This window comes from Macaca thibetana, chromosome 12, assembly GCF_024542745.1.
Source record: "Macaca thibetana thibetana isolate TM-01 chromosome 12, ASM2454274v1, whole genome shotgun sequence".
NCBI lineage: Eukaryota > Metazoa > Chordata > Mammalia > Primates > Cercopithecidae > Macaca > Macaca thibetana.
In genome coordinates, this window is record NC_065589.1 from 46,186,606 (window position 1) to 46,206,127 (window position 19,522).

At 37.7% G+C, this 19,522-nt stretch overlaps 1 protein-coding gene across 5 annotated transcripts in view; it reads right to left on the minus strand.

Annotated features, from left to right (window-relative positions):
• Positions 1-19,522, minus strand: part of CCDC150 (coiled-coil domain containing 150) — a 95,666-nt gene that overhangs the window by 16,332 nt on the left and 59,812 nt on the right. For 3 of the 5 annotated variants that reach the window (XM_050752810.1, XM_050752807.1, XM_050752809.1), the window contains 2 exons: positions 16,847-16,930; positions 5,367-5,474 (listed from right to left, as the gene is read on the minus strand). In XM_050752810.1, the coding sequence (XP_050608767.1) occupies positions 5,367-5,474; positions 16,847-16,930 (192 nt within the window). The other 2 variants (XM_050752812.1, XM_050752811.1) reach the window with 2 other exon arrangements.

Genomic DNA, 19,522 nt, shown 5'->3' on the forward strand with positions numbered 1-19,522 from the left:
TCATCCTGCTTCTTTTGCTGACTTCTCATATTGCTGTAGTTCAACATCAAAACCAGGAAATTGACATGCATACACTATTGTTAACTTGACTAACTAGATTACTTATTTTTCCATTTTTGCCATTTTTTCAGCCTTCATTCATCTATGTGTGTATGCATGTGCATGTGTATGCAGAGTTTCATGCAATTTGATCCTGTTTACATATTCACATGACTGCCACCCCCACAGTCAAGACACAGAACTGTTCCATTACCAGAGAAGAAGAATTCCCTTGTGCTATCTCTGTATTCGCGCTTCCCTCCAAAAACTCCAAAAACTCATCCTGTACTCTGGCAACCACTAATTTGTTTTCTTTTCTTTCCCACACTACACTGATGTACAGTAATTTGTTCTCTATTTCTACAGTTCTATCCTTTCAAGAATGTTACTTTAGGCTAGGCATGGTGACTCACGCCTATAATCCCAGCACTTTGGGAGGCCGAGGTGGGCGGATCATGAGGTCAGGAGATGGAGACCATCCTGGCCAACGTGGTGAAACCCTGTCTCTACTAAAAATACAAGTAAATAAATAAATAAAAATAAATAAAAATAAAAAATAAATTAGCCAGGCATGGTGGCGGGAGCCTGTAATCCCAGTCACTTGGAAGGCTGAGGCACGAGAATTGCTTGAACCCAGGAGGCAGAGGTTGCAGTGAGCCGAGCTGAGATCACACCACTGTACTCCAGCCTGGCAAAAGAGCGAGACTCTCTATCTCAAAAAAAAAAAAAAAAAAGTTACTTTAAACATTTAATACATTTTTGAATAGGTAATACATGATTTTTCTTTTTTAACACCTTTTCTGAGGTATAATTGACATACAATAAGCTACATATACTTAAAGTGTGCATTTTGATAAGTTTTGACACATGCATAAGACTTTGAAACAATTAAGATATAAACATTTCCATCATCTCCAAAAGTTTCCTTATGCTCCTTTGTAATCTCCCCGCTTCTGTCTCTCTCTATTCCCACACTCCTACTGATTCTCACAGGTAACCACTGATCTGTTTTCTGTCACAATAGATTAGTTTGTATTTTCTAGAATTTTATATGGAATTGTATTGTATGCACTCTTTTTGGAATAACTTAACTCAGTGTAATTATTTTGAGAGTCATTCAATCTGCTGCATGTATCAACAGTTCTTTCTGTTGCTTAGTATTCTATTGTAGGGGCATCACAATTTAGTTATCCATTCACCTGGTGGACACTTAAGTTGGTTCCGGTTTTAAGTTATTACAAATACAGCTGTTGTGAACACCTATGTACAAGTCTCTGTGGAGACATACTTTCATTTGTCTTTGATGAATACTTAGTAGTGCACTGACTGGGTCACATGGTGGTAGTATGTTTCACTTTTAAAGAAATTCCCAAACTATTTTCTAAAGTGGCTGTACTAATAATAGATGTGTGGTAGTGTCTCACTGTGATTATATTTGCATTTCCCTAATGACTGATGCTTAACCTCTTTTCAAGCGCTTACCAGCCACATAACTTTGCTGAAGAAATTATCTGTTCAAATTTTTGCCTATTCTTTTTCTTAGGTTTTCTTCTTAGTATTTAAATTTTAAAAATTATTTTTAATACCTTCTGGAAACAAGGCCTTAATCAGATATGTGATTTGCAAATAATTCTTCCCAGTCTGTAGCTTGTCTCCTCATTACCTTCATGTTTCTGAAGAGTATAAGTTGTCAATTTTGATAAACTCCAATTTATCGCTTTTGTCCCTTTATGGATCATGGTTTTGATATCAAATCTAAGAAATCTTTGTGTAATCCAAGATCACAAAGATTTCTTCCTACGTTTTCTTCTAAAAGTTTTACAGTTTCAGGGTTTACATTTAGATCTATGATCCATTTTAATTTTTATATATTTTGTGAGGTATGGAACAAAGATATTTTGTTTTTGCATATAGATATCCAATTATCTCAGCACCATTTGTTGAAAAGACTATCTTTTCTCTGCTTTCAGTTTTGTTGAAAAGAAAACATTCATAAAACTATTTTGGATAGGTAGTACATCCACATTATTTTTAAAGTACGAAAAGATTAAGTGAAAAACATCCCAGCCACCCAGTTTCCTTCCTCAAAAATAATGTTGCCATTTTATTATGGGTCATTTTAGACAGTCTATGCTTATACAAGTGAACGCATATGTATATATTCTTTATCTCCCCACCTCTTTTACATCCAAATAGTAAAATACTACATATACTCTTCTGAACTTTTATTGTTTAAACCTAATTTTATATATGTATATATCTTGAAGCAGTATTGCAAAACTATGGATACGAACTATTATTTAGCCAGTCTCTTATTGATGAGATTTTGGTTGCTTCCTCTGTTGCTATTGGCCAACAATACTTCAGTAAGTGACCTTGTATTTATGTCATGTGTACAAGCCAGTATATTGGTAGGAAAAAGTCCTAGAAGGACAACTGTGGGGTCAAAGTTGTGATAAATATTGCTAAATTGCCCTCCATAGGAAGTTGTACTGTTTCATAATCCCAATAATAACAAAGGAGGATATCTTTTCCCCACATCTACCTCAACATCATAAAACATCCTTAAACTTGAACCTGTAACATTTAAAATACTTAACTTTTTCTACAGAAAAGGATCCCAGAAAAGTGCAAAGGATGGCAACTTATAGGTCCTGATAATCTACTGAATTTTGTTCTAGAAAAGTATACAAGAATATCATTTTTAAAATTCTACCAGTTTTTAAAGTGTATATTTATCAGTATGTATATACACACACATTCAAATGCAAAAGTGCCACTAGATGTTTACAGAGGACATCTAAATAGTAGTGAGGCAGGAGAATAGGGTTTGGAGGCAGGGAACTTAAAGCCAATTCATGCTGATTTCCTAAAGCTGAATCAAGGAAAAACACCAAGGTCTGGGGACAGCGAAAGTGAGGCCAATTTTTGCTGACTTCCCAAAGCTGGATCAAAAGAAAACACCTGGGTCTGGGGACAGGGAACCTAAATCCAATTAACACCAACTTCCAAAAGCTACACCAAAAGGAAAAACTCCATCTCCCCAGCAAGTAGCAAAGGATCAAAGGTTACTACTCTCCCTACACTCCTCCCGCTTCCACCATGTCTCAGATGGAAAGGGAGAGTGCTTTGGATTGGCCACAGGCCGAGCATGGGCCATCCCTTCATCAGCATAGGGCGTCAATTCACCTCAGCCTTTAATTAGCCACAGGCCAAATCCATAGGGACCTCAAAAGGCGTACTTAAAACCCAGAAAACTTTGTAAACTTGAAACCCAGAAAACTCCACACCCTATGGAGTTTTCATCGCTTTAATCCCTGCTTTCACTGCTTCCTTCGTCACTTTGTGCGTTTTGTTCAATTCTTTGTTCAAAACGCCAAGGACCTGGACAACTCACACTCACAGCCCTCCTTCCGGTAATAGTGGCCCACTCTAGAAGATAAGCTACAGTATTTTCTATTTCTAATATCAGATAAAGAAGAATGCTCTAATAAGTTTTCTCAAGAAAATATTTTCCAATGTGAAATTTCTTGGGGTTTCTTGAATTAATTTATTTCTATTTGAAAATGAGGCTTTATCCAAGCATTTTAGCTCAAATGTTAAGATTAGGTAGAAATTTTGACTTTTTAAAAAAAATCAAAATTATATAAAAAACTCAGTAGTTACTGTTATGTCAAATTTTCTATGTCTAAAACTAATTATGTGATGGCTAGGATAATGGTTTCAATCTATATTAGTCTTTTTTCTGTTTGTGAAGAACCTTATTTCCTAGTTACTCATATCTTCAAGCATTATCTTTCTGGATTAATACTTCATTCTTGTATACATTTAAAATTTCCTGAAGATTTAATTTGTGGTCTTCACTTACCGAGTCCCGTTTAAGAAAATTTGGTGATTCATCATTTACTAAAGGTCTTGAGGCAAGAATCTCTATTTTGCCTTCCAGTCTTCCCTCCATGGTTTTAATAGCATTCAAAAGAGTCTTTAGAGAGATCCTAGAGTCTCCAATATCCTGAGATGTTTTCACAGAAGGCAGGTTAGGTGCAAAGCTCACACGGCGTGTAGAGTTTGGAATAACACTAGGCAACCCAACTGATGACGTTCTCTCCTTTATACTGTTTACATGGGACCTAGAGATTTCAGGGGATTTTGAAGATGCAGGCCTCTCTGGAGATTTTCTTTTTCTTAAAGGCATCATCAATTATTAATAAAAACAATAAAATCAGCTAAACCTATAGTTATTTTTCAAGGAATAGCCACTTTACTAGGAGAAACAACACAGTGTTCTAGAAGGAGCCGTAATGGAAAATATATTTGAAAATGTGTTTCTCCGCTTTCAGAGTGAAAAGATCACACTGTAAAATATGACCCAGCAAAGAAACAGACCTTACGCCAACTTCCCTGTCAGTGAGCCCCTGTTAGAGAGCGCATCTAATGAGGCCCTTTAACAACTCTGTGACCTCATCACTCATCAGCAGAGTCAAGTGGTTAGAACCCTATGAGTATTCCATTTGAAAACATATTTTAGTTCCTTGGTTACCAGGAGTATAGATACACAAATATCATAGACACAGAAGTTAATATGCTTTTATTAAGAGTTAACAATTTAAAAAATAACCTAATGATATGCATGCTAAATTTGTAAATAATTGAAATGAGTCACTTTCTTCTGGTAACACCTTCCTGAGGTATGTTCTTCACTAAATGTTTTTGTTATCTTGCTTAACTTTTTCTATTCATTTGTTAAAATATTGTGTGACCTATGAAAGGCTTTTAGCCTCAAGAGCCACCATGCTGACAAGTAAGCACTTTCATTACCAATACCTCTCTCAGATGAGCATCTGCTTGTTGCAGGTGTACCCTCTTGGCACTGAGTTCTGAGTTTGCCTTTAATTCAAAAAAAAAACAAGGATACTTGTTCCTCACAACTGCCAAAATTTGTAAGGCTCAAGTTCAAAAAGCACTGCCTTTATGAAAGCATTTCTCACTGCTTCTACTCATAATCATGCTCCCTATGAATGTTCAGTAATACAATCTATTCTTCTGAAAAGTATAACTTTCTATTCGTAATAAAGTTTATGGAGTACATTTCCTAACTATAATAAGCAAGTTGAATGTCTCAATCCTGCTTCAGGTATCTTTACAATTTCTGAGGCTTACCAGAACCTTGTATGTACTAGGTGCTTGAAAAAAAGTTTGTTAAATTGAGTCAAGTGACAGGATATTTATCTTTCTGGGATTCTATGGTAAAGTGGGGAAAAAGACATCAAACAATTTCTTAAAAATGAAATATAGCAGCAATCCGCTTTTGTAGATATTAATCACACCTGAGCATATTTAGTCTGTAGAGACTTATTCATCTTGCGTAGATGATCATTCTGTAAGCTGGTGTCAGTAAAAGACTGTACTTGTTCTTCTAGCTGTTTAACTTTTATCTAGAGGAAAAACAAAAATAAGAAAAAAATGAAAAAAAAAAGACATTTAAACATATATATTTACACATATTTATATATTCCAGAAGGGGGAAAAAAGGTCAAGTTGTAAAAAAAAAAAAAATTCCAGAGAATCCTTAAAACTTGCAAAAAGCAATCCCAAGTTTAATCATGCAAAAAATAATGTAGACTCTGTAGCCATTTAAATGTGCTGAGATAACTCATTTGGTTTCTAGTGCTTATCGGCCTCCAAATGGACATGACTCATGAATTTTGTGGCTAATATAATTCAAAAATTTGTGACTAATATATTTGAATTGTGGTACCTGGCATTCAAAACCCTTCTGAATGTGTATAATTAGAACTGTCAATATACAAGAAGCAGACATATCAGACCAGAAGAATGGAGGGGGAGTGAACAGGCATACAGTCTTGTGTTTCACTGACACAAAATGACAAAAGTTGATGGAATTCTTACATGTTGAATTATATCTTAAAACTAATTCACTAAGACAATACTCACAAGTCTCTCTTTAAAGAAAATTACCATTTTTGAGGACAAAATCATTTAATATATACTCATAAATCTCCAAATTATGCATTTTTCCACATTTGCTTCCTCTTATTCCCGAACGCTTCACACACAACAATTAACGTTACTGAACCTACCCCTAAATAAGGAAAATTTTCATCCAAAATTTTATTTAAATCAACTGTTCCATCTCTCAATATCTTGTTTCCTATCTGTAGAGTGCAAACATCTATTTCACTGTAGCTACTGGACATTTTCAGCAACTGTTAAAATTTGAATGGGGTGTTAGAAATCAGGATGGTTAATTGGCCTTGTGGGTGACAGTTACTGGAAGAGGGTACTGGGTGTTGGGGATGTTCTGTTTCTTGATCTGAGTGCTGATCACATTGCTATATTTATTTTATAAAAAATTCATCAGGCTGTGCCCTGTGTACTTTTCAGTATATATGCTATAGTTCAACAATAAATTAACTGTAAAAAAACAAAGTAAACCAAGCACTCACCTAACTTCTAAATTAAGGTCACAAATGCAGTTGCTTATAGGAGCCAGGCAGCTAACACAATGTTGAAATCCCTGGTTAAGTGGTGGGGCCAATGGTAAATTAGAGTGAAGCCAAAGAACTCAAACTGACAAATGTTTAAAAACAGTTTAAAAAGTGCTGGAAATCATTCAGACATATATGCCATCATCCCATCTATCCACCACTGAACTTAAAAAAAATATTACCATTAAAATTGAAAGCTTCTGTGTAGCCTATCCCAACCAAATCTCCTTCTATCCTACGGTTAACTATTTTGCTGAATGTTATCATTCCTATTCTTTAAAAAATAAATTTATATGTATCCCTAAACAGTATATAGTATTGTTTTATGAGATTCATCCATGTTAACATATGTAACTCCAATGCACCTATTTAGCATGCCATCTTAAATATACTGATTTTAGGCTATTCTGTTGCAAGAGGGTCGAATAGGAACAGCTCCAGGCTGGAGCTCCCAGCGTGCCCGACACAGAAGACAGGTGATTTCTGCATTTCCCATTGAGATACCTGGTTCATCTCACTGGCACTGGTTGGACAGTGGGTGCAGCCCATGGAGGGTGAGCTGAAGCAGGGCAGGGCATCGCCTCACCTGGGAAGCACAAGGGGTCGGGGAGATTTCCCTTTTCTATCCAAGGGAAGCCTTGACAGACAGTACCTGGAAAAACGGGACACTCCTGCCCAAATTCTGCGCTTTTCCAACAGTCTTAGCAATGGCACACCAGGAGATTATGTCCTGCACCTGGCTCGGCGGGTCCCACGCCCACAGAGCCTTGCTCACTACTAGTGCGGAACTCTGAGAACGATCTGTGAGGCAGCAGACTGGCAGCAGGAGGGGCGTCCGCCATTGCTGAGGCTTGAGTAGGTAAACAAAGCAGTCGGGGAAGCTCAAACTGGGTGGAACCCACCACAGCTCAGCAAGATCTGCTGCCTCTGTAGACTGCACCTCTGCGGGCAGGGCATAGCTGAACAAAAGGCAGCAGAAACTTCTGTAGACTTGAACGTCCCTGTCTGACAGCTCTGAAGACAGCAATGGTTCTCCATCCATGGTGTTTGAGCTCGGAGAATGGACAGACTGCCTCCTCAAGTGGGTCCCTGACCCCCATGTGGTCTAACTGGGAGACACCTCCCAGTAGCAACTAACTGACACCTCATACAGGCGGGTGTCCCTCTGAGATGAAACTTCCAGAGGAAGGATCAGGCAGCAATATTTTCTGTTCTGCAGCCTCCGCTGGTGATACCCAGGCAAACAGGGTCTGCAGTGGACCTCCAACAAACTCCAACAGACCTGCAGCTGAGGGAACTGACTGTTAGAAGGAAAACTAACAAACAGAAAGGAATAGAATCAACATCAACAAAAAGGCATCCACACGAAAACTCCATCTGTAGGTCATCAACATCAAAGACCAAAGGTAGATAAAACCACAAAGATGGGAAGAAACCAGAGCAGAAAAGCTGAAAATTCTAAAAACCAGAGTGCCTCTTCTACTCCAAAGGATCACAGCTCCTCGCCAGCAATGGAATAAACCTGAACAGAGAATGACTTTGACGACCTGACAGAAGTAGGCTTCAGAAGGTCGGTAATAGCAAACTTCTCTGAGCTAAAGGAGGATGCTCGAACCCATCGCAAAGAAGCTAAAAACCTTGAAAAAAAATTAGACAAATGGCTAACTAGAAAAAAGTGTAGAGAAGACCAAATGACCTGATGGAGCTGAAAACCATGACATGAGAACTATGTGACACAGGCACAAGCTTCAGTAGCCGATTCCATCAAGTGGAAGAAAGGGTATCAGTGATTGAAGAAAAATTAGTGAAATAAAGTGAGAAGAGAAGTTTAGAGAAAAAAGAGTAAAAAGAAATGAACAAAGCCTCCAAGAAATATGGGACTACGTAAAAGACCAAATCTATGTTTGATTGGTGTACCTGAAAGTGACAGGGAGAATGGAACCAAGATGGAAAACACTCTTCAGGATATTATCCAAGTGAACTTCCCCAACCTAGCAAGGCAGGCCAACATTCAAATTCAGGATATACAGAGACCACCACAAAGATACTCCTCGAGAAGAGCAACCCCAAGACGCATAATTGTCAGATTCACCAAGGTTGAAATGAAGGAAAAAATGTTAAGGGCAGTCAGAGAGAAAGTTCGGGTTACCCACAAAGGAAAGCCCATCAGACTAACAGCAGATCTCTTGGAGAAACTACAAGCCAGAAGAGAGTGGAGGCCAATACTCAACATTCTTAAAGAAAAGAATTTTCAGTCCAGAATTTCATATCCAGCCAAACTAAGCTTCGTAAGCGAAGGAGAAATAAAATCCTTTACAGACAAGCAAATGCTGAGAGATTTTGTCACCACCAGGCCTGCCCTACAAGAGCTCCTGAAGGAAGCACTAAACATGGAAAGGAACAACCAGTACCAGCCACTGGAAAAACATGCCAAATTGTAAAGCCAAAAACATGCCAAATTGTTCATCAATGCTATGAAGAAACTGCATCAACTAATGGGCAAAATAACCAGCTAACATCATAATGACAGGATCAAATTCACACATAACAACATTAACCTTAAATGTAAATGGGCTAAATGCCCCAATTAAAAGACACAGACTGGCAAATCGGATAAAGAGTCAAGACCCATCAGTGTGTTGTATTCAGGAGACCCACCTCACGTTCAGAGACACACACAGACTCAAAATAAAGGGATGGAGGAAGATCTACCAAGCAAATGGAAAATAAGAAAAAGCGGGGGTTGCAATCCTAGTCTCTGATAAAACAAATTTTAAACCAACAAAGATCAAAAGAGACAAAGAAGGCCATTACATAATGGTAAAGGGATCAATTCAACAAGAAGAGCTAACTGTCCTAAATATATATGCACCCAATACAGAAGCACCCAGATTCATAAAGCAAGTTCTTAGAGACCTATAAAGAGACTTAGACTCCCACTCAATAATAGTGGGAGACTTTAACCCCCTACTGTTGATATTCAACAGATCAGTGAGACAGAAGGTTAACCAGGATATCCAGGACTTGAACTCAGCTTTGCACCACGCAGACTTAATAGGCATCTACAGAACTCTCCACGCCAAATCAACAGAATATACATTCTTCTCAGCACCACATCACACTTATTCCAAAACTGACCACATAGTTGGAAGTAAAGCACTCCTCAGCAAATGTAAAAGAACAGAAATCACAACAAACTGTCTCTCTGACGACAGTATAATCAAATTAGCACTTAGCATTAAGAAACGCACTCAAAACCACACAATTACATGGAAACTGAACAACCTGCTGCTCCTGAATGACTACTGGGTACATAACAAAATTAAGGCAGAAATAAAGATGCTCTTTGTTTCTGAGAAACAAATGAGAACAAAGACACAACATACCAGAATCTCTGGGACACATTTAAAACAGTGTGTAGAGGGAAATTTATAGCACTAAATGCCCACAAGAGAAAGCAGGAAAGATCTAAAATCAACATCCTAACATCACAATTAAAAGAACTAGAGAAGCAAGAGCAAACAAATTCAAAATCTAACTAAGATTAGAGCAGAACTGAAGGAGACAGAGACACAAAAAACCCTTCAAAAAAATCAATGAATCCAGGAGCTGGTTTTTTGAAAAGATCAACAAAATTGATAGACCACTAGCAAGACTAATAAAGAAGAAAAGAGAAGAATCAAATAGACACAATAAAAAAATGATAAAGGGGATATCACCACCAATCCCACAGAAATACAAACTACCATCAGAGAATACTATAAACACCTCTACACAAATAAACCAGAAAATCTAGAAGAAATGGATAAATTCGTGGACACAAACACTCTCCCAAGACTAAACCAGGAAGAAGTTGAATATCCGAATAGACCAATAACAGGCTCTGAAATTGAGACAATAATTAATAGCTTCCCAACCAGAAAAAGTCCGGACCAGACGGATTCACAGCCGAATTCTACCAGAGGTACAAAGAGGAGCTCATACCATGCCTTCTGAAACTATCGCAATCAACAGAAAAAGAGGGAATCCGACCTAACTCATTTTATACGGCCAGCATCATCCTGATACCAAAGCCTGTCAGAGACACAATAAAAAAAGAGAATTTTAGACCAATATCCCTGATGAACATTGATGTGAAAATCCTCAATAAAATACTGGCAAACAAAGACGAGCTGGTACCATTCCTTCTGAATCTAATCCAAAATACAGAAAAAGAAGGAATCCAGTATTTTGCCAATAAAATACTGGCAAACTGAATCCAGCAGCACATCAAAAAGCTTATCCACCACAATCAAGTTGGCTTCATCCCTGGGATGCAAGGCTGGTTCAACATACACAAATCAATAAACTTAATCCATCACATAAACAGAACCAACAAATCACATGATTATCTCAATAGATGCAGACAAGGCTCTCATCAAAATTCAACAACCCTTCATGCTAAAAAACTCTCAATAAGCTAGGTACTGATGGAATGTTATCTCAAAATAATAAGAGCTATTTATGAAAAACCCACAGCCAATATCATGCTGAATGGGCAAAAACTGGAAGCATTCCCTTTGAAATTGGCACAAGACAGGGACACCCTCTCGCACCACTCCTATTCAACATAGTAAGTTCAACTGTATTCAACTATAAGTTCTAGCCAGGGCAATCAGGCAAAAGAAAGAAATAAAGGCTATTCAATTAGGAAAAGAGGAGGTCAAATTGTCCCTGTTTGCAGATGACATGACTGTATATTTAGAAAACCCCATTGTGTCAGCCCAAAATCTCCTTAAGCTGATAAGCAACTTCAGTAAAGTCTCAGGATACAAAATCAAAGTGCAAAAATCACAAGCATTCCTATACACCAATAACAGACAAACAGCCAAATCATGAGTGAACTCCCATTCACAACTGCTACAAAGAGAATAAAATACCTAGGAATCCAACTTACAAGGGATGTGAAGGACCTCTTCAAGGAGAACTGCAAACCACTGCTCAATGCAATAAAAGAGGACACAAACAAGTGGAAGAACATTTGTTCTTCCATACTGCCATATGGCCATACTGCCCAAGGTAATTCATAGATTCAGTGCCATCCCCATCAAGCTACCAATGACTTTCTTCACGGAATTGGAAAAAACTACTTTAAAGTTCATATGAAACCAAAAAGGAGCCCACATTGCAAAATCCTAAGCCAAAAGAACAAAGCTGGAGGCATCATGCTACCTGACTTCAAACTATACTACAAGGCTACAGTAACCAAAACAGCATGGTACTGGTACCAAAACAGAGATATAGACCAATGAAACAGAACAGAGCCCTCAGAAATGACAACACACATTTACAACCATCTGATCTTTGACAAACCTGACAAAAACAAGAAACACGGAAAGAATTCCCTATTTAATAAATGGTGCTGGGAAAACTGACTAGCCATACGTAGAAAGCGGAAACTTCCTTACACCTTATATAAAAATTAATTCAAGATGGATTAAAGACTTAAATGTTAGACCTAAAACCATAAAAACCCTTAAAGAAAACCTAGGCAATACCATTCAGGACACAGGCATGGGCAAGGACTTCATGACTAAAACACCAAAAGCAATGGCAACAAAAGCCAAAATTGACAAATGGGATCTAATTAAACTAAAGAGCTTCTGCACAGCAAAAGAAACTATCAGAGTGAACAAGCAACCTACAGAATGGGAGAAAATTTTTGTAATCTACCCATCTGACAAAGGGCTAATATCCAGAATCTACAAAGAACTTCAACAAATTTACAAGAAAAAAAAACCCCATCAAAAAGTGGGAAAGGGGCCAGGCGCGGTGGCTCAAGCCTGTAATCCCAGCACTTTGGAGGGCTGAGACGGGCGCATCACGAGGTCAGGAGATCAAGACCATCCTGGCTAACCCGGCGAAACCCCGTCTCTACTAAAAAATGCAAAAAACTAGCTGGGCGAGGTGGTGGGCGCCTGTAGTCCCAGCTACTCGGGAGGCTGAGGCAGGAGAATGGCATAAACCCGGGAGGCAGAGCTTGCAGTGAGCTGAGATCTGGCCACTGCACTCCAGCCTGGGTGACAGAAGGAGACTCCGTCTCAAAAAAAAAAAGTGGGAAAGGATATGAACAGACACTTCTCAAAATAAGACATTTATGCAGCCAACAGACACATGAAAAAATGTTCATCATCACTGATCAGAGAAATGCAAATCAAAACCACAATGACATACCATCTCACACCAGTTAAAATAACCATCATTAAAAAGTCAGGAAACAGCAGATGCTGGAGAGGATGTGGAGGAACAGAAATGCTTTTACACTGTTGGTGGAAGTGTAAACTAGTTCAACCATTGTGGAAGACAATGTGGTGATTCCTCAAGGATCTAGAACTAAAAATATCATTTGCCCCAGCCATCCCATTACTGGGTATATACCCAAAAGATTATAAATTATGCTACTATAAAGACACATGCACACGTATGTTTATTGCAGCACTATTTACAATAGCAAAGACTTGGAGCCAACCCAAATGTTCATAGATGATGGACTGGATTAAGAAAATGTGGCAGATATATGCCATGGAATACTATGCAGCCATAAAAAATGATGAGTTCATGTCCTTTGCAGGGACATGGATGCAACTGGAAACCATCATTCTGAGCAAACTATCGCAAGGACAGAAAACCAAACACCCCATGTTCTCACTCATAGGTGGGAACTGAACAATGTGAACACTTGGACACAGGGCAGGGAACATGGCACCCCGGGGCCTGTCGTGGGGTGGGGTGCAGGGGGAGGGATGGAATTAGGAGAAATACCTAATGTAAATGACGAGTTAATGGGTGCAGCAAACCAACATGGCACATGTATACCTATGTTACAAACCTGCAGGTTGTGCACATGTACCCTAGAACTTCAAGTATAATAAAAAAAATACTGATTTTTAAAACTGGCCTAACTACTTTTAGTAAGGGGAAATATGACAAAATCTAGTAAAATTCAGGATATGCACATCCTAAAACCCGGGAATTCTACTCCTAAGAATTATATTTAGCTGAGAGAATCTTCTGTATATAAGGAGACTGGTACAAAAATTCATCATATCATCATTGTTACTGTTTGCAAGCAATTAGAAACTAGCTGATTATCCATCAACAGAAGAATAAATACATTGTGGCATATTTACATAATAGAATACCGTACAGCACTGAAAAGGAAGTTCAAACCATGTTTGAACATGAGGCAGCAGTTTCCAATACAGTCTAAATTAACACACAAAAGCCAGTATTTATATCATTCATTAACAAGCTGATTCTGAAAATGTAATCTTTTACCAAACACAATTCCTATGTATATTTTCAATCCATTCTAATCCAGTTGAGCGAGAACACACAGAAGACTACTGTTTTGACTAAGTTTAGTATACAGCTCTTCCTTTAAATTGTCTTGTAAGAGTTATGTGCTCCAAGAGCACTTTCCCTAGAGCTGATGAAGTCAGTGCTTTTGGAATGCAGCAGTCCAAGACCTGACATAAAAATACCAATGAATCAATAGTTCACAATAGTTCAAAAAGTGTTTCTTCAAAGACTATCAAAAATCTTAAACTCTTATTATAGGAATATGAACACCAAAAGGCACGTTATTTCCCTTATGATTACACAGAATCTGGATAATTTCTAAAATTGCATGGTTGAGGTTTAAAAGGTCAGACAGATAATATTAGACCCATTCATAAATTATAAAATATATTTCATTCCCAGTCAAAATTTGGCTTTAAGTCTGTCATGAGGGCCTGGGATTTGTCTTATATATTTAATAATGTATTTCATTTTTCTTGGAAAAGCTAAAAGAAGGTTAAAGTCATGGGTCATAGCCTCTAATGAGATCATTCATTTCACAAAGGGGAAAGTTATTTTATGCCTGTAAAGATGTATACACCCTGCCTGTAATGGAGTCTATTTTTCCCAATGAGAAGTAGATAAGAGAGGTGTACTTATCCTCCTCATTTTATAGATGATTAAGATGAAACTCAAGAAAAGTAAGACCTTTCCACAGTCACACAAATGTAGATAATATTTAAATGCATCGCGACCTCTGGAAAATATTAATATTAATAGGTGTTCTAGAAATTCTTTTTATTGCAGTTCTTTTTATTGTTCTAGTAATATATTGTTCCACAAGCATGGCTTATCAACTACCTTTTGGCCTGCTATTTCTGGGCCCCATCCTGTCTGCTAACCCTATGGTAAGCCCTTTGAGTAGATGAGGATGAGGTTAATACTGATGTGTTTGGCAAACCTCTAGTGAGATTACTTATCAAATAAGCTCCATAGTTGCTGCTATGATCTGGATGTGGTTTGACCCTGCCAAAACTCATGCTGCAATTTAACTGCTGATATAATTAAATGTTGAGAGGTAGTGGGATCTCTAAGAGGTATTTGGGTAATGAGGGATCTGCTCTCATGAAGGGTTAATGCAGTTTCACAGGGGTGAGTAAGTTCTTGCTCTTGGGTTGTTATAAAGTGAGGCTGCCTCTTGTGTTTGGTCTCTTTGCAAACACCCACTCTCCTGTCTGCTTTCTGCCATGACATGAGGCAGCATGAGGTGTTCACAGATAGGCTGTATGATCCTGGACTTCCCAGCCTCCAGAATCATGAGCCAAATAAACTTCTTTAATTTACAAATTACCCAATCTCAGATATTCTGTTATAGCAACAGAAAACAGACTAAGACAGTTGCCAAGCCTAACTGGGCTTCACTTCATACTATTTAGTCCAGCGGGCCTCAACTATGGTTGCAACATTGGAATCATCTGAGGAGCTTTAAAAAGTACTGAAGTCACTTGTAATCACACCACTTTTGGTGGCCAAAGCAGGCAGATTGCTTGAGCTCTGGAGTTCGAGACCAGCCTAGGCTACATGGAGAAACCCTATCTCCATGGACAAACCAAAAATACGAAAAAACTTAGCTGGGTATGGTGCTGCACACCTGAATCCCAGCTCCTTCGGTGACTGAGGTAGGAGGAACATTCGAGCCCAGAAGGCAGAGGCTGCAGCAAGCCCAGATATTGCACCATTGCGCTCCAGCCTGGATCACAGAGCGAGACCTCATCACACAAACACACACACACACACACACACACACACACACACACAGCACTTTAGTCGAGGAACTATCCACTGAGATTTTGATTTAATTGCTCTGGGGTGCAATTCTAGTCATGGGAATTTCCCCCCTACTTTTTTTCTAGAGACAGGGTCTCACTTTATTACCTAGGCAGGAGTGCAACGGCATGATCATAACTCACCATAGCCTCCAAATCCTGGGCTCAAGTGATCCTCCCACTTGGGGCTTCCACCCGAGCCTCCCAAGTAGCTGGGATTACAGGCACTTGCCATCATGCTTTCCTAATTTTTATTTATTTTTTTGTAGAGATAGGGTCTTGCTATATTGCCCAGGCTGGTCTCAAACTCCTGGCCTCGAGCCATTCTCCTGCCTCAGCCTCCCAAAGTGTTGGAAACAGGCATGAACCACCATGCACAGCCTCCCTCAACATTTTATAAAATGTTTTAAACGTATAGAAAAATGGAAAGAATTTTACTGTGAACATGCATACACCAACCATCCCATCCAAATTCTACCATTAATATTCTTTTATTTGCTTATCACATATCTATCCATTTATCATCTCCTCTCTCCATCCATCAACCTATTTTTTCTATGCTGCATTTCAAAGTAAGTGGCAGATATTATACACTTCCCAGCATGAGGAATTTTAAAAACTGCCCAGTGATTCTAATGTATAGCTAAGATTTAGCACCACTGATTTGGATTTCAATGTTTCCACTGGAGTTAGTTTAAGTCAAAGCTTACCTATATCAGTTTCAGGCTTCCTGCTCTGGGGTACCATAGGGACAAAACCCACAGGCAGCAAAAGAACAGTATCATCACATTCACTCAATTGCCTCTGAGTCTGTTTCCAGGTTTTTTTCTTTTTAGAAATGTGTTTTAAAAATTCAGCAAAAAGAGGTATAGGCTTTCTACATTCTCAGGGAATGACCACACATAAAATGATTACAATAAAGCTTCAAGTAGTCACAGAACGGGTTTTGGCTTCACAATTTTAGGTTTCAGCAACTACGGAATGTAAATAGAAGTCACCTGGCTATCGATGAGGCCACAAACTTAGGGATGTCCAGAGACTACAGACTTAGTAAATGACAGAGTTAGGTATTCTCAAAATCTAGCAATATTTAATTTGATAATTGGTATTTTTAAAATTCAGACAAGAAAAATCAGAAAATAAATCTCATACCTGGAGTTTTCCCTTTTCATAGGCCAGTTTATTTTTACTTTCAGTAATTTTTCCCAAGATTTTTTCCACCTTCTGTTGGGCAAGCTGATAAGGCAAACACAGACATCAGAATCTCTAGGCATAGAAAAGAATAACCATTTTCATTTTTAAACACGTATTTACATCCTTACCATTTCTATCATCATAAGATCAAGATTCCTATCTATTTGCTACTGCTGCTTTTAGTCTTTCCCTACATAGTTGATCACAGGGCTAATATGCAACATGTACAGAAGACTGCTAATAAAAGCATGAAGCCTTAAGAGTACCAGAGTTGGTTGGTTTTGTATATTAACTCTTTTTTTGTTATGTCAGTTACTCCTTTGTAGTTGTGACCCAACACGGATGTGGTGTGGTTGTATCAGTGACTGCAGGTAGTCTGTGGAGCATTACACAGTTCTTTACAGAAACAGCAGCTGCAAGTGACCAGGACCACTGACAGCAGAAGGCACCTCACTTACTATGGTAAAAAGCAGTTTAGAAAAATCTCAGAAACAAAATAAATGTTTACTGGAGACTCAAACTCATTGTTTGATCAAATACTCAACACAGTATTATCTGGGGCAAACATTATCAAAGGTTCCATATTTCACGAAATTACATATTTTCATTATTCAGACAGCCTTTATTAATGACAGTTATTTTTTCATATCCTGTTGTTCTCAGACTATATCAGAAAAAATAAGTACAAAATTTAAATTTGGGGCCATATTGGTACTTTCTTTATATAAGGGGCACCATTAAGTGATTGAACATGGGAATTTTCACTCTTCACAATCAATACCAGTGCTATATCTTAATAACAGGAAATATTGCCATATGTCAAAATCACCTTCATAAACCAAATGTGGAGATAATGCACACAAAGCAAATGTGACTGAAGACACAAACTCTTAATCACTCATAAGCTAACTAGCTGCACTATGGATCATTTGCAGTAAATCTTAAGTTCAAAGTCTTATTAATGTTGGTAAGTATCTTATATTGACATCATTCACTATTTCTGGTTTATATTTGCTTATTCTGTGAATAACAGAGTGCCTTTTAGGCATTTTAAGACAAAGAATTTTAGACCTTTGTTTTATGTTCAATTTTAGGTAAGCTGATAAAGATAAAACCCATGTATTAATTTACATAAGAGATATTCCTCACTACCTCCAACATGATTACAGCTATTCTTTAGTCACCACTTTGTAATATCCTTTAAGTGTGTGAACCTACCACACATGCTTCTAAATAAAAGCAAAAACACATTCCAAACTAGATTACTATAATCTGTAACTCATATTTTCCTCTGTTCAAAATATTTTCTATGAGAAGGCACACTAAGCTGGGCACAGTGGCTCACACCTGTAATCCCAGCACTTTAGGTGGCTGAGGTGGGAGCATCACTTGAGGCCAGGAATTCAAGACCAGTCTGGTCAACATAGTAGAACCCTGTCTCTACAAAACATTAAAAAATTAGCTGGGCACAGTGGTGCATGCCTTTAGTCCTAGTTACTTGAGAGTTTGAGGAGGGAGAATTGCTTGAACCCAGCTGGTGGAGGCTACAGTGAGCCATGATGGTGCTATTGCACTCCAGCCTGGAAGACACAGCAAGACCCCCATCTCCTTTAAAAAAAAAAAAAAAAAAAAAAGTTATAGTAGTCTGGAGCATTGTTTTCTCCTTAGTAGTTGCCTTGGCTAGAAGAATTTTCATTTTTGACATTCAACACTTGATAAAAATCAATGGAAAAGCCATAAAGAATTAGCCCTTGTATACCATCTACCCTAAAATCATACACCTTTAACATAAAAACTTATACCCAATATTAGGCTTTGGTGGATTATTAACTATTAGACCAAGTATTTGTCCTGTCAGAATATTTATTTCATACATTATTATACATATTCATAATTCAGTTTTTAAAAGTTTTAAAAATTACTGTGTTGCTCCCAGTAAGGCAAAGGAAAATATGTTTTAAAAAGCATTTAGACCAGTAGAGTATTGGTTTCAAAATAACCTGAGGAAAATGTAGACTGCTATCAATAAACAGGAAACTGGTGACCATAAATATATTATCACAAAATCAGCTCATCATCAATTAATTTTCTATCTGTGGAAAACACAGTCCTCTTTGCCAAAATATTATCTATTTTGGGAACTATGATGCAAAATCATTCCATGAATGTAACATTACAATTTAGGATTATGTAGACCAAGTTTTCAGCAGCAAATAAACTGTAAGGATGATCAATAATACCACAAAAGCAAAGCTACAATAACAATAAAAGCTTAATTATTTAAAATTCGATTCAAACTTCTACAAATTAAGATGTCTCAGTGTGCTGTAAAGCATAGGTAAGAACACATAAAAAAACAAGAACTAGAGTTAACCTAAAATATGCTAGCTCTAACAAATACTGAACACTCAAACATAACTGTCTTCTTGAAATGGAGAAAGGTTTTTTTTTTTTTTTAAAGAATAACTTAAATTATCTGGGTCTTCTATAAAAGGTGACCAGAAATTTAAAAAATAATGGTGCTTTTTCCCCATCAATACAATTCCCTCTTTCAGGCAAAGGCATGAAGAACTTCCATTAATCTTTTAAATATACTTTTAAAATAATAATTTTCCCATTATGCCACCAAAGAGA